This window comes from Lissotriton helveticus, chromosome 3_1, assembly GCF_964261635.1.
Source record: "Lissotriton helveticus chromosome 3_1, aLisHel1.1, whole genome shotgun sequence".
Classification (NCBI taxonomy): Eukaryota; Metazoa; Chordata; class Amphibia; order Caudata; family Salamandridae; genus Lissotriton; species Lissotriton helveticus.
This window is the reverse complement of record NC_136061.1, coordinates 413,393,157-413,418,923: the sequence shown is the minus strand read 5'-3', so window position 1 is coordinate 413,418,923 and position 25,767 is coordinate 413,393,157. Positions and strand designations below refer to the sequence as shown.

General features: G+C 42.7%; 1 protein-coding gene across 1 annotated transcript in view; it reads right to left on the bottom strand.

Annotated features, from left to right (window-relative positions):
- KIAA2012 (KIAA2012 ortholog) overlaps positions 1–25,529 on the bottom strand; it is a 758,941-nt gene extending 733,412 nt beyond the window's left edge. The window contains exon 1 of the mRNA XM_078680227.1: positions 24,804–25,529. Within this exon, the coding sequence (XP_078536353.1) occupies positions 24,804–24,887 (84 nt within the window). The 5' untranslated portion in view covers positions 24,888–25,529. The remainder of the gene's footprint in view (positions 1–24,803) is intronic.
- Between the last annotated feature and the right edge of the window lie 238 nt (positions 25,530–25,767).

Sequence of the window (25,767 nt, the reverse complement as noted above, 5' to 3'; positions counted from 1 at the left end):
GTGGAACGAGGTGGGAGAAATCCGGTACATTCACAGTTTCTCCTTTTGGGTACTCCATAACAAACTCAGGTGGCCAATCTTTTTCAGCCAAAAGGATATCAGATCCAAAAGTCAGGTTCTCCCAAAAGAGACCTTTCACTTTCCTTGGTATGTCCTCCTCCATATGGAGTGTTAATTCATGTAACTGATGCGGGACGCTTACCCTTGTATCAGGTGTTTCCACTGTGATATGTTCATTCAACACAGCTGTCATCAGAAATTCCATCAGGTTCTGGCGAGCTATTATTACTTCTGCTGCGCTGTCTAGCATTGTCAAAGCCCATTCCCCGTTCAGAAGTTGAGTCCTCAGTAGCCTGGGCATTTTTTATTGTATTGAATTGAGGTTTTGATGTGGTTTATCTTCTTGTTTGATAATATAGTCGGAAGTGCGATGTGTGTCTCTTGGCTTGACTCGCTCTTCTGATCTGCGTTCTGACCGTCTTTTCCTCTCCAAGTTTTTAGATGAACCCTGAAAGGAACGAGAGGAACGTGTTTCACTGTACTGATACCTGTCAGGTTTCTTAATATTGCCAACGGTTTCTAAGGTTATATTTCCTGTCAGAGGTCTCCTGTTGAGGAGACCTACCCCGTGACTGTGATGTATTGTGCTTGTTTTTTGATTATTTATTATCCCATTTCTTTTCAGAAAAAATGGGTGCTTGCTTTTAGTTGTCCTTTTCTGGATTACCCATTAATTGTAGTTTCACAGGTCTAGCTCCTAAATTATCTCAAGCCAGCGAAGCATAGGCCTCTTAGATAATTGTAGGTAATTCCCGCTCATGTTATGCAGGAGTGCACTCCCTCAGGAATTGGCCTTATAGCCACCGCTGCTGCCTGCCCTTTTATACTTCTAACATGATTGTGGATACCTGGATAAATTGCATATCGATTTCATCCCTATATCCAGGGTATGTTCTGCCAGGTACACGTTCTGTATTTGTTTTAATACCTCTGGTTTGACTGCTATTGAGGGGGTACCATGAGTCCTGGTATAGACGGCAGCGAAGACTGCCGTCTTCTGGAATTTGAGCATACTAAATATTTTGCACATATAGGTTGTATGAGTACTTGAGTGGAAACGGCAAGGTTGAGCTGTTTTTGCACGTAGTGATGACAGCTACGATTATCTGTCAATCTTTCCTTGTCCTAGAACGAGTGATTACAGTAACGGCAGCAGTTCTCACTGTCGCCTTGGCGGCCTCATCAGACAATGAATTCCCTTCAATGTGCACGCCAACACGCTGATGACTCAGTGTAGGAATCACGTGAGCGTGTGTCACAAGCCTTTTTTCAGCTCTGCCACTTAATCCCAAAGCAATTTATGCTTTATTTTGCAACCTTTGGAATCTCTAAACTCATTTTGCCCCCAATAATGAAGATATTCATGGTAGGACTGGACACAGTAAAATGAATCACATACAATTAGTGTAGGGAATTCCCGATCCATATTTTTTTAGTGCCAGTGTCAGGGCTTTTAGTTCTGCCAGCTGTGCCGTGCAATCTCCTAGAGACTACGTCTGCATATTGGTAGGATGGAACTTGCAGTCCCGCATACGTCCCTTTACAATCGCACATACAGCACTGTATTGCTGTTTACTTTCTAAGGCAGGTTGAGCAGAACCGTCAGTGTAAATAATATATTCATACTGATCTGGAGGCATTATCTCATTCAGCAGAGGGTATCCTTGTTTGTACTGCAAGAATGCTTGTGTTTGTCACGTAGAATCAAATTTGTGGTCTATATCTGTTGCAGTGAAAGAATTCGCCCATTGTATCCATCGTGGATGTAGCGCTTTTGCATTTGGAATGGCCTCTAAGGTTGGTACTGGAGTCAAGACAATTCTGCGTTTCCCCTGAGCTAGTGTTCTTTCTCTCACTACAGCAGTCTCCACTGCTGTCAGTATTTTTTCAGTGGATGCAAAACGAATTTCAGCGTTTGTGTACAAATGTGATTTGCATTCAATGGGTACAGTTTCACCTTCATTGAAGGTTAGGTAAGTGTACTTGGATTGACCCGCGCCTAGACGGATCACCATATTTGTGGTGTTTACACATGTGTAAGTGGTTGGAAGCTAACATGTCACCTTGTAAGGAACAGAGAATTTCTGTGTGATGCTGTGTCGATGTCGAGCTGAAAAACCAGGTCTCATGAAGTCATAGAAAGGTTTTACTTTTTCTGCGTAATCCAAAATGTATGTTCTGCCAAAATTTAGGAATCCTAAAATGGACTGTAGATTTTTCACACTCTTTGGAGGTTGGAACAGCTCACATTTTTCTAATAAACTAGCTGTTAGGCTTTTCCCTTCACTTGAGAGCTCATATCCTAAAAATAGGACATTGAGGTGGGCAATTTTAGATATTTTAAAGTAAAATTGGTAGCCCTTGGAGGCAAACTCCAGAATTATGTTTTCACCCTCGTTAAATGATCCAATAATTCATCATCCAACAGATAAATGTCATCTACATAGGACAATGCCGCCTCAATCAAACTTTTTAAGTAACTCTGATACTCTTGCTGAAAACAACACAGACTATTCTTATACCCTTGGGGCAGTCTCCAGAATTGAGAACCTTAGGCCCAAAATGCTGTCAAATATTTGCTTTCAGGCGCTATATCGAAGAACCATTTGAGATATCAAGAGTTGTTTTGTATCTCTTCTGCACAATGTTATTCATTAATGCAGCACTATGTGCATTTTGTGCTGCGAATGTCTTTGTGCATGTGTTCAAATGCGTGTATTCTAAAACTAGATGGTATGAATTGTTGGGACTCATTACTGAAAACAAAGGATTTTTCATTGAAAAGGTGCAATTCTCATTAGCACCTTAATATTCAAGTTGATTTAAGATCTCCCTGAATTGTTTTTTCACATTATGTTTTATCAGGTACTGCCTCTGTGGAGTTGGAGTCGTTTTTATCTGGATTTCATGGTAGGGTGATTCAGCATCCTACCCTACATGATTGCAGTATAATGCAGGAGCTATGCTACCGTCCACTCCTGCGTGTGCATGAATGTTTTAATGATTGTGGAACGAGGTGGGAGAAATCCGTTACATTCACAGTTTCTCCTTTTGGGTACTCCACAACAAACTCAGGTGGCCAATCTTTTTCAGCCAAAAAGATATCAGGTCCAAAAGTCAGGTTCTCCCAAAAGAGACCTTTCACTTTCCTTGGTATGTCCTCCTCCATATGGAGTGTTGATTCATGTAACTGATGCGAGACGCTTACCCTTGTATCAGGTGTTTCCACTGTGATATGTTCATTCAACACAGCTGTCACCAGAAATTCCATCAAGTTCTGGCGAGCTATTATTACTTCTGCTGCGCTGTCTAGCATTGTCAAAGCCCATTCCCCGTTCAGAAGTTGAGTCCTCAGTAGCCTGGGCATTTTTTATTGTATTGAATTGAGGTTTTGATGTGGTTTATCTTCTTGTTTGATAATATAGTCGGAAGTGCGATGTGTGTCTCTTGGCTTGGCTCGCTCTTCTGATCTGCGTTCTGACCGTCTTTTCCTCTCCAAGTTTTTAGATGAACCCTGAAAGGAACGAGAGGAACGTGTTTCACTGTACTGATACCTGTCAGGTTTCTTAATATTGCCAACGGTTTCTAAGGTTATTCCTGTCAGAGGTCTCCTGTTGAGGACACCTACCGCGTGACTGTGATGTATTGTGCTTGTTTTTTGATTATTTATTATCCCATTTCTTTTCAGAAAAATTGGGTGCTTGCTTTTAGTTGTCCTTTTCAGGATTGCCCATTAATTGTAGTTTCACAGGTCTAGCTCCTAAATTATCTCTATCCAGCGAAGCATAGGCCTCTTAGATAATTGTAGGTAATTCCCGCTCATGTTATGCAGGAGTGCACTCCCTCAGGAATTGGCCTTATAGCCACCGCTGCTGCCTGCCCTTTTATACTTCTAACATGATTGTGGATACCTGGATAAATTGCATATCGATTTCATCCCTATATCCAGGGTATGTTCTGCCAGGTACACGTTCTGTATTTGTTTTAATACCTCTGGTTTGACTGCTATTGAAGGGGTACCATGAGTCCTGGTATAGAAGGCAGCGAAGACTGCCGTCTTCTGGAATTTGAGCATACTAAATATTTTGCACATATAGGTTGTATGAGTACTTGAGTGGAAACGGCAAGGTTGAGCTGTTTTTGCACGTAGTGATGACAGCTACGATTATCTGTCCATCTTTCCTTGTGCTAGAACGAGTGATTACAGTAACGGCAGCAGTTCTCACTGTCGCCTTGGCGGCCTCATCAGACAATGAATTCCCTTCAATGTGCACGCCAACACGCTGATGACTCAGTGTAGGAATCACGTGAGCGTGTGTCACAAGCCTTTTTTCAGCTCTGCACATAATTGTGGATACCTGGAAAAATTGCATATCGATTTCATCCCTACGTCCAGGGTATGTTCTGCCAGGTACACGTTCTGTATTTGTTTTAATACCTCTGGTATGACTGCTATTGAGGGGGTACCATGAGTCCTGGTGTAGACGGCAGCGAAGACTGTACCCCAAGTGGTACAATCCTCTATTAGGGGAGCTATCCCCTTGGCAAGCAGATTATCAGTATTCTGTGTTTTTCTTGCAGACCAGTGTGTGGAAGAATTGCCTCAAGCTGCGTTATCTTCTGCGCTATCCAGAATGGCATTTGCTCATGTTTAGTGGACATTCTTCCCATACTCGCGTTTAGCATTTGTGGGGTGATTTTAGTTGTGACCTCTTGTAGTTGGCCTGTTTGAGTAACCTGTGTAGGTTGAAGTGTGAGTGTTTGCATTACGAACTGTGTAAAATTTCTCTATAATTTTATTATTTCTTTGTGAAGTGGACATAATTCTGCTGCTGGCAATGTGTCAATTTCTGGGTGCAGTGTAAAAGCAGCTAGAACCGGTCAAGTCACTCCGTCTCTGCTGAACAGACCAAGTCTAACTTTTTCTTTGGTATGTGGGAGGGTGCCTTTAAACTAGTTATATATTGCTGGTACGTTAACGGGACTTCTATGTCCTCGTATGGATTGTATTCATCTGGTATTTAATCCTGAATGTATGAATGAAATGTATTTGTACATATATCTGCAGGTGGGAATTTGACCCATGAATAGAACACCTCTGTCCTGTATGCCTCGCGTGCCTCAATCATGAAGGGAACGGTCCTGCCTGACGCTGAGAGAACAAACTTTTCTAATTTTACAGCAAGTGCATTTCTGCAATTTTCTGAAATGTTTATTGCACCTTCCTGTTCCGCTTCCCCTACATTTGCACCGCTGTCTTCGACAGACATTGGGAAAGGAAGTTTATAGTAATAGAGATAAGGTTTTGCACAGTATGGTAAACTATAATCCTTCAAGCTTGAATAAACCTACAGGAAATACATAGGGTATACCTACTTAGCTGTGGTGGATTTTATTGCATTACACGGAGGTTAACATTATTCAAAGCTCCTTTATTGCCACAGCTCTGCAGTAACAATGAAGACAATATAGAACGTCAAACAACGTTTCATTATTACAGTATATAGCCATGATGCATCCATCTTCCTTCTTTGTTGCTGCTGCTCACAAAGATAAGTACCTCATTTTAATCATCCTATATTATGCGTGTGGTTGAATGTATGTGCCTGTGTATCGCAAGACTGGGTCCCATTAGCCATATGATGCGATATTCTTTCTTATTTTTCAATGAGAGTTTATCTTTCTCTTTAATAATATTTTTTTCCTACCACCCCCCCCCCTTTAGCGTGTACACCTGTTGTTACTATGCAGGATAGCCTTAACAGACCTCTAACTACTGTGCCTTGCCTTTGCCCTTGTCCACCTCTCCGACACATTCTGCTTGGAAATCTAACCTTTTTCCAGCGGCTGGATTCCCGTTGCCTGATGGCACATGCAGCGCGAGTCAGGCATACTGGCTTATGCGCTCGCCACGCCTCATTGCTCAAGCTCTGCCCTACACTCCTCACCGCAGTTTTTGTCATTGGGTCAACTCCTGCCAACTTCTGGCAAGTCGAGGATTTCTGAGCGGGCTTCCTTCACATTCCGGGGATGCCCTCTTTACCCAAAAATGTCTGCCTCTTCCCACTATGGTGCGCTCTTCACACGCATACCGTGGAAGTTAAATCAAATTGAGGGAAGGCCGTACGAGGCAACCACGCACGCCAAGGACGTGCGTGGTTGCCAGAGTTACAGCAAGCAACATTTTTCATTTGCTGCTGTTAAGACGTTTGTTTTGCCTTTGGTCAGATGAGAATTGGACGCTCGTTGTTTTAATTAGGAAATTGACACATTTGGAAATTCAATTAAAATTCATAGAGGATTATTACTATTTTAACTTGGCTTTATCTCGGAAACGTAGGGGAATAAGCTGAGAATACTCTAACAAACACTGTCAACTGTTACAGTGCATTTATTTTTTTTTAAATGAGGAAAAGAGGAAGGAAGGGGATTATTTGATATAATTAATATACATTCTTCCCTATAATGTCTTTCAACCCTGATATTAACTTAGAAGGTAAGATTGAGTCAATGGTCTATGAGGCCATGGATAAAGTTATGGACTCATTTAATGAGACCGGAGCTCTCTATTCACTTTGACAACGACAAACCAGATGAAGCAGAGATAGATCTCTCCTGCTCATCAGGTTTTAACACGGATATTGAGGACCTGGGAGACAAAACATTTGGAAGCACTGAAGAGGGAAGCAAGGCCTCAGGCTCAAAAATGGGCATTACTGATCCTTTCGGGTATGAGATGTTTGACCCCCTTTTAATCAAACATCCCCTTTCTCCCGAATGGCTACCTGCCCAACATGTAGCAGACTACACTAGTTTCTGGCTGAGAAGGGATATTCCAAAAGAAGTCATATCTAGACTGAGGTCTGAATGACCTCACCCATTTCTTCCAGACAAGATTGCATTAACCCCTGAACTTGACCCTAAGGTCGTTGCTTTCATAGCAAAGGGTGCAAAAGACCCTAGAAAAGGGATAGGCAAGAGCCTAAGGTGATTTCATAACAGTCTCCTGCACAATATGGGACCCCTAAACAAAGTTTTAGACTTGGCCGAAAGTGCCTACACTGATAAAACACCAATTGACCCTAAGGAACCACATGAGTGGGTCCAACGAACCATATGCCTCCTTGGCAATGCAAACACTGCCATTTCTAATGAACGCAGGAAGGGTGTCCTCCACAAAACCTGTTCTTCCCACAAAGGCAGAAAAACAGGGGAAGACCATTCCGAGGCGAGAAAAGGAATAGAGGATTCTCGGCAGGTAAGAATATTGAAAGACCATTCAGGTACCCCTATAAAGATGGGAGGGAGACTAGCCCTTTTCTCTGGGAACTGGACCATGATAACTCAAGACCCCTGGGTTCTGGATACTGTCAAGGGTTACAAATTAGAATTCACGATACCCCTTTTCAATCAAAGAGACATCGCAAAAAAACCTTCTCTCAAGAACAGAGAGAACTAGTATGTCAAGAAGTAAGGGATTTGCTAACCAAAGGGACTATAATAGAGAGCTCAGAAACAGGTTTCATCAGCAATATATTCTTAGTAGAAAAGAAAGACAAGGGATAGAGACCTGTCATAAACTCCGCAAGGAACTCAGGAAGATGCTATCATTGGAAGTGTTTCCCTTGAGCCTCTTAGCCAGGATCCTAGGTCTCCTCTCCTAAACCATCCAAGCGATCTTTCTGGGCCCTCTACATTACAGGGCCCTCCAGAGACTCGAAGCAAAAGCTCTGAGGTTAACTCTATCCTACTCACAAATGACATACATGGACGAAGACTGGAGAAAAGCACTATCTTGGTAGCTAAAGAATGCAGAAGCTTGGAATGGCAGAACCATCGTTGGGGAAGCCTCAGAGTTGATAATAGAGTCAGATGTGAGTCTAGAAGGTTGGGGTGCCACATGTGGCGACTCATCAACAGGAAGTCATTGGACATGCGAGGAGAAGGAACTACATATCAACTGCTTGGAACTTCTAGCAGGTTCTTTGGCGGTTCGAAGCTTCACATAGAATTCAGTGGAATGCTGTATAATTCTACACGTGGACAATATCTCTGCAGTGAACAGACTGAATACCCAGGTGGAGAATCTCTTCAGTTGGAAGCCAGACCCTCAAGCAGCAGTGATGGATGCCTTCCTCCCAGGATTGGCAGGGCTTAAAGCCATATGCCTTCCCGCCATTTGTCATGCTTCCATGTCTTCTCTTACATGCTAGACGGTATCTGTAGGAAGGTGGATACCTGACTATGGTTACCCCAGATTTTTTGCCTTGTGTTTAGCTGGTTTTCGACTTAGTTGGACTGGGATCCTGCTAATCAGGGCCCCAGGCTATCTGCTCTCTCTATAAAATGGGCTCCATGTACCTTAGGTACATACCTAATTGGATATTGGGTCACTCTTGTGAGTCCCTGTACAGTGTACCATAGGTACCCAGGGCATAGGTGCACCCAAGGCCTACCAGGGGCTGCAGCATATATTTTGCCACCCCTGGCTGGCCATCCAAACTGACACAACTGGCCGATCACTCAGCTGGGGCAAGGTCGTGTAATCACCCCTTGCTTAAGTATAGTATTCCTATACCTGCCATTATATATAGACACATATGCACCTATAAGTCACTCCTATGGCAGGCCTTAACAATCCTGAAGGCAGAGTGCCTGGTTTTATGTGAGATGGTGCGCTAGCATGAGCTGAGCCTGTCTGCAGCTTTCGGAACCATGTCCTTATAGCTGTTCTATGATATAGCCATACCGTATACTCTTAAGTGCATTATAATCCTCGCGGTTGAATGCTAACTTTGGTTTGGCTTTATTAAAACATGTCATGTAAGGTGTCATACGCATTGGAATACTACCCCCTCACCAGTTCTGGTGACGGGGGGTAGCATTCCACCCTTCTAGAGGGAGAAGACATGTTGTTCCTACTAATCCCGGTTAAAGTTAACCAGAGCCCCAGCATCACAAAATGGATGCTGCTGCCACAGACACAAGTCTGACCTCCTGCTGCTGGGAGCCCTTCCAGCGAGGGAGGCTTGGACAATAGGTTTCCTGTCTTGGGAGGTGCTAGCACCACCCCAGACAGGCCATAGTGTATTGGGACAGGGAGGGCTGAATGAAATGAGACACTGCCTGGGGCACACAAGGTGTTGCATGCATAATCCAGTTCAAACCGGTGCTGGGGCACTCCAGCCCCAGCTCTGGTGCGAAACTGGACAAAGGGAAAGGGGTGTAACCACCCCCTTACCTGGTCCCACGCATAGGAGGGACCTAGCAGTTAATCCAGCTCCTAAATTTGGTATATAGGTAGGAGCTGAGTCCCAAGACTTTAGATTTATCCTGACTGAAACTTGAAATGAAACTCTGGACCTTCGACGTTCTACTTGAAGATAGAAGACTGAAGAATCTCCCTTGTGGTCAAGGAATGACCACCCTGTGCAAGCAGGCACCATCAAGCGATCAATGGTTTGCTTTGTCGACTCTCCCGCTGGAGCCCAAGCACAGAGCCTGACAAGACCCAGACTTCCAGACTTCCCCCAGCCCGATCCACAGTCAAAGCAGAGCTGAGACCCGGGGAGGCGACGAGAGACATGGGACCGGCCATCTTGGAAAGCGGCGAATTGCTTTCCATGCAATTTCAGAGGCACCCTCGAAGTTGTGCATTGGGGATTGAGAAGCCCCAGCCCCGAGCACCAACTGCACCGAAGATCAGCCCTTGACACTCCACGAGTTCTGTGTGGGGCCCTTCTGCATTTTCCTGCTCGACGTGTCTGTCCGGTCACTTGCCCGTTGGCTAGTGGCCTCTGTGACAATAAACCTTTGAATTTACAACACTGGTCTGGTTGCTCCAGACTGGCCCCTGCTTCCCTGAAAAGGAGAAGCCCATCAGACGTTGCTGGTCTGATCAAGAAGCCATCTTTGATTCCTGCGTGGGTTGCCTTTGCCAAGACTTGTTGACTCCAATCCGGAAGGCGACACCGCCGACAGCGAGAGCCTTTGTGGGACAGTCTGTATCCAGCTCCTGGTCATCGTCGATACCTCCTGGTCCACGTGGCTACAGAGACAAGCTTCACGACATCACCTGATTGCTTCGCGACATCGCCTGGTTCCTTCCTGGTCACTGGCTAGTGACCCAGACTCTGTCCCCTCTGCTTTCAGGTATTCTTCATCCTCGATCCACCCTTGGATCCAACCGGAGACTTCCCTCCTGGTCGCCTGCAGCATCTTTCTCCAAGGCTCCATAGGATTCAGCGACGAAACCCGACACACTTTGACACCTATGCACCCGCTTCCTGTGGGTGAGGTAACGCGAGTACTTCGGTGCTCCTGTAGGTATTGACTATCCTAGTGTCTACGTTTTGAGTAGCTTTCTCCTAGTCAATCGGGAAGTGACCTAAAAGAACTCGTTTCCAATTCTTTCGTTCCCATTCTAACTCCATGGTAACTTGCGTGTGTGTAAAGACACTGCACGCGCATCCCGTGGGCCTCCTGCTCCCTATCCTTTGGTAGTACAGCGTAGCCCCAGCGATTCTCCAGGCCCTAGGCCTATCCTTTGTTTGTGACGTGGTTCTTATTCCACTATTTTAGTATATGGTTTGAAGTGCCCCTAGGGCATTACTGTATTTTGTGCAACTTATTGTATGTTAATTAAGTATCTTGTTATGTGCTTGTGCCTCTGACCTCATAAAGAGTTCAGAGGATTAATTTAGTAATAAATACATATATTTTATATATATAACCTGTGTGGTGTCCTTTCACTTGGTATTAAAGGGATTGCATATGGTAAAACAGTGTTTAGCCTAAGACTGCTTTGTCCATGCTACCACTAGGATAGCTGGTCTATAAGGTTGACTTTACAACCATCACCATAAGGGTTGTTTGGACTGATACAGGGTGCCCACTAGAATAGTGGACATCACAAATCAGGCCAACTTCTCACAGTACCTACAGAGCATGGTGGTGATAACCCCTCTTTGGAGGTCTCCGGCATGGTGTTCAGTCATCAAGGAGATGAACATCGACTTCCCTCTTCTAATACTACCGTCCATGCAGGAACTCCTGGGTCCACAGGGCGAATCACATCCTCTCATAGACCAAGGTCTACTGGTTCTGACAGCCTGGAAGATTTCAGGCGACGGTGGCAAATCCCTGGCCTTTCGCAGGATGCTTTCCAGCTCATATCTGAGTCTTGGGCATCTGGAACAAGGAAGGCATATCGATTGGCATGGAACAAATGGGTTCGCTGGTGTCTTCAATGAACCTATGATCCTGTTCCAACTGATTCAGTGCACGTAGTAAACTTCCTATCTGAACTCTTTGCTTCTGGCCTCAATTATAGAACTGTTAATGTCTATAGGTCAGCAATAGCTGCAGGACATTCCTTAGTTGATGGTGGCTCGGTAGGGTAAAACCTTTTAACAAAATAAATTATGAGAAGCATGCAGGTTCTTAACCCTCCAACTCCAATATATACAGCCTTATGGGATGTAAGAAACATATTACAACTTATTTCTTCTTAGGGAGATAACGTTAACCTCTCCCTCAAGAGTATTTCCTATAAGCTTACTGTTGCTTTGCCTCTCTCAGGCGAACCTCAGATGTTAAGGCATTAGACGTTATTGGCATAGCTTAGCAGCCTGAGGGAGTTTGTTTTTACCTTACGAAAAGAACCAAAACTATGTCATCCTCTATCTTCTATCCTTTCTTTCCACTAGATGAAAGTCTATGTGTTGTCAAATGTCTTAAAGAGTATGAAAGGAGAACTGTAAATCTGAGAGGAATTGAAACTCAGCCATTGATCTCTCACAGATCTCCTCATAAAGCAGTTTCATCTCCCAAGCTTGCAAGATGGGTGAAAGAAGTAATGAGTGAGAGGGGTTTCGATGTTTCTATTTTCAGTGCACACTCTCTCAGAGGCGCATCTGCTTCTAAAGCTTTTATGTTTGGTGCAGGGCTCCAATATATTCTTAGAGCCGCTGGCTGGTCGAATGAGAGTATGCTTAACAAATGTTATTATAGACCAATCAATAATGTGATAGACATCGTACTTAGTTCACTTTAAACTTGCATAATGTTGGCCTCCGTGTCATGCCATAAAATGTAGATTTTTCACAGCCTGGTGGGCAGAAAATCTGGATTGTATTAAGGACACGGAGGCCAAGTTATCTCCACTTACTAACCCTCCCTAGGGATTTTACATGTTGACCTGTTGTGTCTTTTTTCTTCCTGAATAAGACGTCTACGGACTGTTAATAAAAGGAGTTAATCGTTCCACATCAAATTTGTAGTCATGTATTTCTGAGTTTATTTCTTGTTTGCAGCACTTGACCAAGAAGGAAGTGCATGCTCATGGACTATATACTGTAATGGAACGTTGTTTGAAGTTCTATATTCTTTTCATTGTTATTGCGGAGCTGTGACAATAAAGGAGATTTGCATAATCTTGGCCTCCGTGTCCTTAATAAAATCAAGATTTTCTGCCCACCAGGCTGTGAAAAATCTACATTTTCCCTCCCCACTTCAGACGTATCTGGGTAAATGTGAGTAGGGGTTTCTGAGAAAAGAACGACTGAACTATTTTGATTTGAGCGTTAAATAGGAACCAAACCGTTGTTGTGTAGTTCCTACAAATCTATAAAGGATGTGCGTGTTTAGAGAACATACACTAAGGGATTGGTGTTCAACTGGTTCCAGACCTCACCATAGAATATGTTAGTCTGTAGACCAGCTACAGACTACAGTACAGTACAGTGTACAGTGCCACTATAAACCCCCCAACCTTACCAAGGAATGAATACTTTCTGGCAACTCTCGAACATGAGAACCTTGATCCCTCAAGGATCATGGAAACAGTACAGTACTTTTCGCTCAGTCACTAGTATTCACTTTGTCTCAGAGAGATACACAGAATAAACGGTAGGACGCTTTCAATAAGCATTTATTGAACCGGTGTCATTCTAGTATAAAATATGTGTGCTGTAACAACCATTAGACAGAAACAGATATATACGGTTATAAGCACCGGCAGAGTAAATCAAATGTAGAATCCTACCATGGTGTATAGCAAAGAATCCCCCTGGGAAAGAGCCAACCCCATTACCTGATGTGAGAGAACGAAGGACCCTGTCTTGATCTTGAGTTGGATACCCCGCGAGGGATGTCACACTACTGCTTGCTGGAGTGTCTGCGTGCATGGACTTCAGCGTCTTGGGTCAGCATGGAAGTTTTCCTTCTCTGGTGTGCCCAGCGAAGATATGGCACTTATATACCCGAAAGATACTCTCAGGGGTTCTACCTAGATGTGTCATGAATCTGTGGGCATGTCGGCTAAAGATGGCGATAGTGGTGGCCCTTATACAGAGTTATTATGCGGAAGATGGTAATCCTGCTGTGATACTGAGAATCTTCATGTATAATAAATTAGTCTAGTTTTTGGAGAAAAACACACAACATTTATGCAGCACCTAACTAGGTAAAAGGTCATTGCCAGAACCGTTAAGCAGAACAATGTAGGAAAAATGTAGGTAAAAGGTCATTAAACTACCTAGGCCTATATTGGGATACATTGGGGTTCATAATAGGATGATTATCATTAAATTGTGTTAAACCTTGTAAACAGGAATTTTATTACAGGTATTCTCACAGAGTACCATAATAGGCAAGCCTTTTAGTGTTAGCTAGCCCCTATGAAAAATCACTGGAGTAGAAGAACTGCAGTAAGGAAATCCTTGTTATGGCACTTAATGAAGGGTTGCATATTGTTTTGCCAACTGTAATTTTGCACATATTTGTAATTGTATGCTGTGTATTGATAATTGCCTTGAAAGCCTATATGAAATATAGTAGGACTGAGATGGTTACAGTGACAAACCACCAATAAAGGCTATAGAGCTGATAGGTTCTGTGGTAATGATTATCAGGTGCCATAGATCATATGCATTTATTATGAAAAGAAAAGACAAAAGCAATACTCCTAAGCAATTAATTGTGAAAAGGAGTATGTCTGGGCGGAGTTCGTGGAGTTCTACTCTGCAGAATTCCACAAAGTGCCACGCTCCGCGGAGTTCCGCCAGCAGTAGAGTCTGTTAAGTTGCGCAGTTTGCACTGATTTTTAGCGCCAGGAGTTTGTCCTGCGCAGTAAAATCAGTGCAAATGGCTCTAGGCATCGCGCCAAAGGGTGCTGGTGCTTTCTGCTGCTCAAGTAGACATTCTACTCGAGCGGCAGATTCCTCAACGTGTGCAGCATATTTCTCAACACAAGCGTTGCGACCTGCAGCGACTGCCCGTGTTGAGAAATCTCACCGGGAGGATGCCATGGACAAAATTATTTCTCGCAGGTGCTTCCCAACTTAACATTGGTGAGCCACTTGAGAGAAAAAACTCAACTCCGCATCACTTCGTCGAGTTTTGAGGAACTCCGCACTCTGCGTGGAGTGGGCAAAACTCTGCAAATTCCACCAGCATAGCGGAATTCTACATCCACCACTAAAAAAGAGTTTGTTTAACCCAATAATCCTTTAAGGGTGGATTGTAATTTTATGACAGTGTGCCTCATTATTGCTAGTTTATGTGCAACACAGGAGACCTCAGATGGAGAAGGCAATAAGCCAATGATGAAGTCTGTGTGCTTCAGTGGGAAATGTTTTGTCAGATGCCGATGGTCTGATTTGTTTATTATGGAAAGTTATGACAAAGATAGAAGGCATGTCTTACTGGCTGTAAAATGTATTTATTAAAGCCAGTGGGCCTTAATGGTGGATTGTTGCTGCACTGTGTTAAAGCCTGTAGATAAGTATTGCATTATATGGATTCTCATAGAATATTAGGCCTGGGGTTACTAAAATATGCCAGGGGTAATGTGTTAGTTCCCGGTCTATCAAACAATGTAGGTACGTCTGCGTTGTGAGAATTCTTATTAGGCCCTCTAAAGTGGGGAATCTGTACTGTTTTGTAAACCTAATGTTGCACATATTTCTAATATTATGACTGCATACTCGATGGTATCTGATATGATTATGATGAGGAGCTAATAATAAACATTATGGGGAGAATTGGTTAATTCGAAAAGGTTAGGTCAGATGCCATAGACCCGATCTGTTTATAATGAAAAATTGAAACTAAGGCAGTAGGCATGCCATGTATATGATGGAAAGAATATACAAAAGCCATTAGTTCATTAGAGGTGAATTGACATTAAACTGGGTTAATTCCTGTACAGAGGGCTTTTGCTACATGGAATCTCACAGATTCCTGTAGTAAGCAAGTATTCTGGTGTTGGTTACCTTCTTTGCCATAATAAAGGGGTAGAGGATTTGCACTGTGGTAATCCTTGCTAGACCCTGTTAGGAGGACCTTGCAACTGTAGGTGAAGTTGTCTGGCAGGCTTTTGTAATTAAAAAACATGAAAAGCTCTACATACATATATCTACATGGAGAGGCTTTGGGCCAGACACCTTCTGTCTGTTTGAGTGCCATTTACATTCTGCTTCTTCAAATGACAGCATACTGCATGCCATTAAAGAAAATGGTGTAGCCCACAAGGTATGGACCTGGGTATACTACGATATAAATAAACAGTGGTCCTAGACCTATTGATCGAAATAATTGACCCAATCAATCTTCATTCATTGATTATGACATTCAGGAGCTCTTCAACTGAATTTGCTCCAATTTAGTTAATAGTCATACTGCATGCAGCCACTTGTTCGCCCATTTCTGCCATCGGCTCTATTGCCCTGTGATTAACAGCATTTTGCTTGAACACAAGTACACATCTGCTGAAACAATTAGTGCACTTCAGTGTCTGGGCTGTTGGCTAGACTTTTAGTTTTCAATTTCTTTCTGTTCGCTCCTTTTTAAGGGTTTCCTGCTGCTCCCCAGACTGTCTTACAGGGTACTCGCTTGTTGCTCATTTAATCTACAGTTTGCTGCATCCTGGGCAGCCACTATTTCTTACCTGGATGACCATCTTGGAATAGCTTAATCTATAGAATATCATTGCTTTACAGTTCAAAGATGGCCACTTTGTTTACAAGAACTATGTTGGCCACCTTGACTCAGTACAACATTGATTCATTCTATATGTTAGAATTTGAAGCATGCCACCTAGTGAGATAGTTATTTAGCAGCGACCTTGGAATGGTATTGTGTATAGTGTATCATCGTTTTACCCCTCTAAGATAGCTAACATGTTACTTCTAAATGTGGAAGATATGTTGGAACATTGAAACGATACGCAATGTACAGTACCACTGACAGAAAGCCACCTGCTGCTTTATTTAATTATAGTTTTGCAATGCAAGGATATGCCCACACAATTTAGGTAGCAGTCATTTTCTCTTTTCTTTTTTCATTTATCTTTCATGTGTTTTTTACATTTTCATGTATGTTTTATTGTTGATTTGTAATGTATGAGTGCATAAATGAGTGACATGGGTGCATGTATGATGACGTATTGGGTGTGTAAACGTATCAGTGATTGGAGAGGTTCTCTCATTTATAAGCCAGACCAATTGTCATTGCCAATGCTTGTATTTTCATTTTTCTCTCTGGCAGCCAGCTATGGATGAAGTTCCTGGGATATCTGCCACCTGTGCATTAACCTTTGTACCTGCTTTCATACTTTTGAGGCTTTGCAGTCTGACTCATTGCCTGGAATATATTTGTAGGGGGGTTGTGGCCTTCAGATATGACCAAACATTAAAATTGTGAACTACAGGTGCATTCTTTCCCTAATTTTTGTGGAGAAAAGACACAGGGTGCAAAGTTGTAAAGCACATCACTTTTTGGTACTTTTTTTATTATTGGTGTTATTGGTTCTACTACTAAATATTGACCACCAGAATGTGGTGGTTCAAACATATTAAGGACAGAATATCAAAAGGTAAGTGCTTATAGGAAAGTATAGATTTACTATTTCTAACTCCATATCTAAGTACCTTGAAGATGCATGTATCAAGCAGGTACATATATCTGAAGTAAGGTTAAGAATATCTATACTTACTTATCTGTCAATAGTTTGGTTTCAATATTCTAGCCAACCATGTGTGCCATCGAAATTCTGGTTTTGATAGTCAGGATGCACATCGTATGGTTCAAAGTGAAGGAATTTGTGGATTTTTTTTAAAGTTACATAATAAAGCACACTCAATCAACTTTCCACAATCCCATTTTAAATCCTATCAAAAAGAAGAGATTTAAAATAGAGCGGTGTAAAGTTGTAAAGTCCACTGGCTCGCTACTTTCTGTATTTTTTAAACTGTTTAAGCTTTGTGAAATGCAAAGCTTAAGAAGTTCTTTTTTTAAACAAAATAAGCTGGCCTCAGTTCAGAGCCCTCCCTCCCACACCACTTATCTGAGGTGGTGAATGTCCAGTCTCCTCACTTAACATTGTTTTGCTGGAGGATGTTCTACCTGAGACATTCTACATCAGAAAATCATCACACCTGGAAGGCCAGATGGGATCAACTTTACATAAAGTAAAGTTAGGAAACAATCTACTTTGTAAAGTCTGGGGTTTCCTAATTCCACCCTACTTCATAAGTGAAGTTTTAACTTAACACACCACTAATTTAAAATATTTTTACAGAGAGCTTGGCACATATGCATCAAGGACATTTTGAGGAATTAGTAGCAAACGGTATGTTTTAAATATTTTAGGGCTGCAACAATGATGAGAACTAAGTAGAATTTAAATGCAATTTCACAGGGGAAGTTGGGAAGACCCCCACAATGAATTTTACTACAAAGTTGTGACAAAAGATGGATAATTCAATGACATTTGATCAAAAGTGCCAGTCAAAAATGCATGGACTTGAAACAGGCTCCGACATTGGCATATATCCCTCATAGTTACAGGAAAGTTGTGAGAAAGGTGCTATACAAAAGGAGACCATTTCCACAAATCGAACAGCAAGGTAGGTAGGTAGGTAGGCACAGTAAATGATAGGTGATTGTGTGAGCTTGGGATGGGTCCATTTGTGGCCTGTGGACTATCAGAGGACACTAGTTCCATCTCCAGTTGGAAAAGCATAGATGGGCAGGTTGCAACACTGCCACTAAGGCACAGAGTGGTGGATTCACAGTTTGTTTATAGAATTCTACTCTGTGATAACCTGTCTTTGATGCTGCTTGCATGTCACCTCCCACAATTGTTGGCATTCTCCTCTCTTTCACATATAGCATACTCCTTGCATAGAATTCTCAAGCTGGCAAATATAGAAAGCATGAAAGACTGCAATGTGCACTAGAAATGAAAAAAATATTTCTCGCAGGTGGATTGTTTGGCATCACTAGAGGTGCAGGTAAAGGTCAAGCTTCATATTATGAAACAGTTAAGAGACTGCCTTATTTAAATGTAAACCAGAAAGCCAAATCACATTCATAATAGAACATGGTATTCTCAGCAAGTAGGTTTGTGAGTTCTACTTTTGAGCGACTATACCAACAAATGTAGACACGGCGATATGCAATTATTAGGGAAAGCAGCAGCACATCTGACCAAGACCATAAAGTAACAAATTACAAGAGGGTGCCAATGTTAAGCATTTATAAAAAGCAATGTGGATCAAGTAACAATGATTAGAACATAAGAGGACTTCAAAGACCATTATGCAAAGTGGTTTTTGGATCTTAAACTAATATCCTTTTTAGAAAATAGGGGCAGTATTGTGCAGTGAAATCATATTGGGCAAGTGGTATTGGCAAAAACATGACAAGCTATAAATTCCACTTAAAATCTCCAATCACATTTTCTCCACATGTATCTAACTCTCATTTTGCTCCTTGAGGCTCTATTTTACTCTCTCTCTTCTCTACTCATCTCCTAATCTTTCTCCCCACTGCCTCTCTCATCCTTTTCCTCACTACCCCTTTCCAATTGCCACTGCATCTGTCTATCTTCCCCTTCCTGTTTTTCCTGCTCTCATTCCTGCTTTTCTATTTACTCTCTTTTCTTTCTCTCCTCTAGTTCTTTAGACCGTCTTCTCTGTACTTTTCAATATTGTTACAGGTTTCCTTAGCTCTCTTCTCCATAGACCATGAATGACAACTGAAACTTTATTTTGACTTTGCACAGCCATAAGCAGTGACTGCCAAGTTTTTTTGGACACTGTGCTTTTCTCTGTTCCTCAGTTCCGGAGGCATACCATACTGGAGGCATCCTGGAACACGAGATGTCCTCTACGATCTTGGAACACAGAAGTTAGTACAATGTGGCTATGATATCTCTGCAATTTTTATCAGATGGGGAAGACTAGGAGCGTGTTAAAGACCAGCAGGCAAAAGTTAAACTTTCTAAAAGGGGTATGCAGTTCCTTTTGAAAGCAAGAGAGAGGGTTGCTACTACAGGTCAAACATGTCCTTAGGGGTCAGCAGGGAACGTGACTCCTTAGGAGCAAGTACCCTCATACACCCTGATGGGTGTCATACTTCATCATTGAATTTTAGCTTCACGTCGGGCCGGCACTGCAATGCCCGACGGGCAATGTGCCACTTTACCAAGGATCTTATATTATGCCGCCTGTGAAGGCAGGGTGTGTGGCTTGTAGTGTAGATTGGTGTAAATTAGTGCATAAGTGTTAGTGCAATCTAAAAATAGAACAAGGGGTCCTCTCAAAAAGGACTTTTAATAATGAGAGTCCACTTGCCTATGTTAAAAATAATGATGCTGTCCACTAGAAATAATCATCTAAGACAGGTACTGGGTCAACATGTCTTAAGCCTGTGTGAGTCAAAAGATTATCTAGCGGCTATTCTTCAGGACCTTTGTAACCTAATCAACACAATGATTTATTTATTTACTATACAGTGACTATTTCTAGCGGACAGCGTCATTATATTCAATTTAGGAAAGTGGACTCTGTCATTAAAAAGTCTTTTATGGACAATGAAAAAATACCAGCCTACCAGCGCACAGCCTAAGAAACATGAAGACCCATGATCAATATCAACAGCAGTCAGAAATCTTGGAGTAATCATGGATTCAGACCGTTGATACCACGTGTTAACAACGTCACAAAGCGTCTTCTACACAATGAAAACACTATGTCGCATCTTCCCATACTTTGGGCACCAAAAAAGGCTACAAGCCATCCTCACACTCATAATCTCCAATCTTGACTATGTCAACAGCCTATAGGTTGGCGCATCCCCATTCATCATACGTAAAATACAACTCATCTAAAAAGTTGCGGCAAGACTTCTTTTCAGCCTTCACGCAAGAGAACACTTGACTCCATTCTTGCAATTACTCCACCGGCTACCTATGGCTAGAAGAGCAATGTTCAAGACACTTTGAATTGTGCACAGAGGCTCCAAAAAAAGGACAGCTAAACCTAAAAGTTACATTCAGGCAAAACAAAGAAAACTGGGTGCTGTACTCCAGGCTTGCACCACTTATCATACCATATTACTATAAAAAATCCCTAGGAGGCACTGCTTTCTTGGTACAAGCCGCCAAGCTCTGAAACTCATTACCAGCCAGCATTTGAAGCATCCAGGAGTATATGCACTTCAGAAGATGGTTAAAAACATGGCCATTTCCAAGATGACTGATGATCCCACCATTGTATCCTCAAATTCAATCTTCAGTTTACAATCCACAGATTGGAAACAACCCAACCAGCAAACTACATTCAATATTCAAATAATCTAAGAAGGGCTGATCTATGGTTCCCCAAGGCATTGTATAGCCACGTAATTTCATATATATTATTTCTGGCCCCCCGTAATAGTAACACATTAACACTCAGTGGTAAGCAGCCAACTGTAATTTACACCTCTAAAAATTCACATAAAACAAATCTGCTACAAGAGTTGTCCATCCTTACTGTGCAGCAAATAAACCTGCCATCACCAAATGAAAAAGTATGGAATAAACAAAGAGATCTGTCACATACAGCTGGCCAATCAGAGGACTTTAAGCTAGTCCACCACTGCCGGTTCTTAATATGTATACACTATGGCTGCGTCTTTACATCTAACAATGACACTCAGATATGGGATTATAGTAGAATTTCCCTTTACAGCAGATCTCTCCACTTTTCTCTCTCTCCAACCATGCCACCTCAGGTCCACAATGATACTCAAAAGTTCTGATTGGACAACCCAGTGCAGTAACCATCTAGGTAGGCTATTATCATAAGAAATACCATATAGCGACCCGCCGAGTGGTTCAAATCTGCCAGCATACACAACATCTTATACTGCTTGTCTGTATCTCTCACTCCTCATCTCACTCAACCACACTGCTATGCGCTGCATCCCATAACACAACAACCGCACCTCTTGGATGTCACGCATGACATGTAAACCCTTCCTACACAGGAACACAAAACGGAGTTAACCTTCAAAACACACAATGAACTGAACATATTTTATCTAAACCTTCCAAACACACACACTACATGGCGTAGCTTGCAGCCCATGTAGGTAAGTGCTTCGGTAACCCACATAGAGTAAGTGCTATGCAAATGCTACAATACAATATTTACCGTTTGTACATCGCCAAGATTTGTTTTGATCCTACTAAAATATTCGTTTCTATCACACTTAAGAATTACATAAGAAAATGTGCTTCATTTGGCCTTTCATAACTGCTGATATATTTTTAATTATTTGCACAGCTCATTTAAAGTTATTTCAATTTTGTTCTGTATTAGAAAAAAATTACAGCCTACAGTCTTACTTTTCACATTCCCAGTTCCCCAGTTTGATCGTCACATAATTTTATTTACAAAATTCTCTCACTATTCAGTCAAGGAAAGAAAGATGTACATCTCCATGTTAAACGAATAAGCCAATATTTGTCAGACAACATAGCAAGACATTTGACCTCGGCCTTTAGCACAGACGTGACACAATAAAAACAAAATGTACAGGTATTTTTACTGTTTATTCACCTTTTAAACTCCAGGATTGGTATTTTGAATATATGTGTTTGGCGATTATATTGAATGCCTTCAAATATAAATGCCGTTTCTTTAGATAAACCGAGTTTCTGATAAATGTTGTGCCAGCTGCATGGGTCATTTGAGGGTGGGCAAATATTAATTTGGGCTGGATTGGCCCTCAAATGCTCTCTCCCATCCTCAGCCTCTGCCTCCGTAACTATTATGGTCGTTTGCAGTTGATGCCTTGTCGAACCCTTTGCATTCTCATCATTTTTTCATGATATCACTTTCTGAAAATCCCTATATATTAGCTGTGCTTAGTAATGTCAATTACTAAGTATTGTACTAAGTACTGAAGTGGCCTCTCAACTGGGGACCGGCACATGTTTTACTTTTGCCTGCGAAGGAGCATGAAGTCAGGAAACTCCAACTCAGAATAGGTGGGCAAAGTGTATTAACTTCACCCTGGCACAATTTTACCCACCTGCACAATGGGGCTGTTTTCTAGCCACAGGACGTCCTGTGCATGAATGGTGTGCTATCCTGCAAATGAAAATGGCACCCACTGTCTGAATGTGGTTGGGTGCAGGAGGCGGCAGACGAAGAGTGGAGTGAGTCTGGAGCCTAGGTGCACTACAGGTGTGGCATTGACACATAGACTTTACTGATAGGGCTACTCTGACTGAAGATGGTACGAGGAATGAGGGTGGTGCTGTAGACATTCTGGGAAGCGGTATCTGGTTGGGGGGTGGCCAACAAGCAACTTCCGTCCATGTGCTGCTCCTTACAGCTACACACTGCAAAGTGCAATGAAATCTGGACTTTTGTTTGCAAAGCTTTTAAAGTTAAAAAAAAAGACTAAACCATGCGTATTTGTGAATTATCGAACTTTGCTCCCCTATACTGAGCGCCACTTGCTACATCATTTGGTTGTTCGCGACATTTCGTCTTTTCCAAAATATGTAGATTTAAGATATTGTATCACTGTTCCCAAAGTTTCCCAGGATTTCTGGTGCAGAACTTACTACTTTGTGATAGTTGTCATCTATATTATCCTTGCTTAATGTTTATCCAAATGGGGATTTGGCCTGTAGAACTGGACACAACATTCCATATAAGGCCTCCAGAACTGAACACGGTAAGCTTGATGTGGCTCCAGAACTGGACACTCTACAACTTTAAGTAAACCTTCAGAACTAGATTCAATGGTCCAAAACAGGACAGTATTGGAGATAACTCATTCAGCATTGCAGACAATGCTCCAAAGGGGGTCTCCAGAACTCAATATAATCCTCAGATGTGCCCTTCAGAATTGAACAATCCTCCAGATGTGACCTGCAGAACTGGGCACAGTGCTCCAGATGCGGACTCCTGAACTGGGTACAACCCTCAAATGTGACCTTCAGAACTGGAGAGTTTCCAAATAAGGCCTCCAGAGCTGAACACAATGCTTCAGATGTGACCTGCAGATCTGGACACAATCCTCTAGAGAAGTACCCATATGTGATTTCACAATATCTTTTGTTCTGCTCCACAAGCCTCAAACTATGCAGCCACCATTGCCCTTAAATTAATAACCATACAGCCATGTTCAACATTACCTAAAGTTTGAGATCATCTGTTAAGAAAATACTGGGATCTCTTTCTCTCTAGTGTTAAGGCCACAACACCGTCTCTCTATCCTGACTGCATCTAAGTCACCTTTTCCCCTGATGCATGACTTTGTATTTAGCAGCAAATAACCTTTAGTGTCAGCTCTGAACACTCTTTCAGTTTCCCAAAATAAATTAATTTTCAATTCCTGACAGGAATTAATTGACATGTTGTTGTGACTTCTAAAGCCCAACTGGACCATCTCCGTGACTTCTAAGTCCTATTGTATCTGCAGATTTGCATGTCCTCTTCTAAGATACTTTCTTTACCGGTGCATGTCATCACATCAGGTGCAAAAATACTGTACAAAATTATGATATCTGGAATCAGCTGCAGTTCATGCAGGTCACAGCGGTCGGGCAGTGGGCCGGGTAAGAGGGAATTGCGAGGGATGATGCTGAGGGAAAATTAAATAAATAATTCATTTCCCTCACCACGGACCGCGGCTGTCTAGAACACAGATCACGAACCCCAGTATTGTGAAGGGACGTATAAATAGGCAGCATAGATTTATTGTTCTTTATTCCACATCTATGTACTGTTCACAGATACATATTGTCAATGTACATATATGTTGCGTTGAGTATAGTAAATCTATACCTACCTATTGATACTCACCTCCATATTATTGTGGTAGTCCATATTCTGGCTATAATATTTTTTTAGAATGATAATTAATATACAATTTCTGGTTGAGTAATAGCTGATGCCGCTTCACCGCACACAGACACACACACACACGCTCACACTTCAATGGTTTCATTTTCCAATGAGAGATATTACTGCTATCCCCTAGCATGGACAACCACGCAGCCCGAATTCCTGGGCAGAATATGCTGCATCACGCTTTCCCTCAGTGAATCAGGGATATTTTTGCATTATACGTTTTTGACTGCATATTTTTTAAGTCTGTATTTCAGTGATTTACGTTTTGACCACCATAGTGTAGGGTAGCAAAGCAGAATTGATTTCAGGATGGCCAGATCAGCACAGGATGTGATCTCCGATCACATAGTTCTTTTTTTTCTTTGCTTGTGACATTCCTCAATATGGACATGTGGCTCATTTTCTGGGAGATCTGAGGATGCACGAAACCATTCCCTACACATATTGGGTCACTGTGAGGACTGCAAGGATTACAAGTGCGTCTTGGGCACTCTCTGCCAGGTGTGGGAACACATGTGCTGCTGATTGTACTGTACTCACCTCTGGCTCAAAGTGCACCTCCAGCCTCTGGTTGGGGCTGATGACCTGCCCCCGGCCGCGGCTCAGCAGAGAGAGGGTGGTCATTGTGTCATCACCGATCGCCCACCTTGGCAGCTGCTTCCAAAAAACACCTGTTGACTCCTTGACCCCTCACATCTCTGAGTGCAGCTATTCACACAGACGATACTCCCCCCAACTGCTGACGTGACAAATGGACATCCACTAAGTCAATATCACGAGGAGCCAATGACCCCCGGGCCGAGGTCTCACTGAAATGATGTCTGAGCTGTTTTCCCACAGAGACAATTGGAGACAGAGAATGGTATTTCTTTTTTTTTTTTTATAAAAGTTTACTAAAAGCACTAACTCCTTAACCAATCCTGGGAAGGCTGAAATCCTTTGCCGTTGAGTCCGCTATCCCGCAGATCCGATCTCGTCTCGAGCCGGTGTCTCCCCGAGCAGGCGTCCGCTGCTGAGCCGATGTCCTACTGCTGTGATGGTATCCTGCGGGGCCAACACGCACCCTATTGATATGTCACCAGCAGGGTCGGTATGCCGTCAGTGGTTTCCCGCCAGGATGAGGTCCTGTCACTATCCCGCGCAGCCAATGTACTGCCGGTATGGTAACCCTGCCGATGTCACGACGAGCCAGTGTACAAGTAGATAGGATTCCAGTCGACCCAGTATCCCGTCGAGTCGAGTCCGAATTGGGGGTTATGAGCAGCCGCTGTCGCCAGGAAATCTCGGGCTCGTCTCTGAACTTTGCAGGCGCCTCCGTCTCCCTGCTCGCGTTGCGCCGGTAAGAGTTCTATCGATGCCAGGAAGTCCGGGGAGCTGGGGGGTCCGCCCCGCCCGAGTCTCCCACTTTCTTGGCTTCTCTCTCAGCTCTTGTTGTCCTTTCCGCGGTGGTTGCTAACTTGCTTCATCCCTGTATTTAATTTTGCTCCTCCGGCAGCATCCTGCC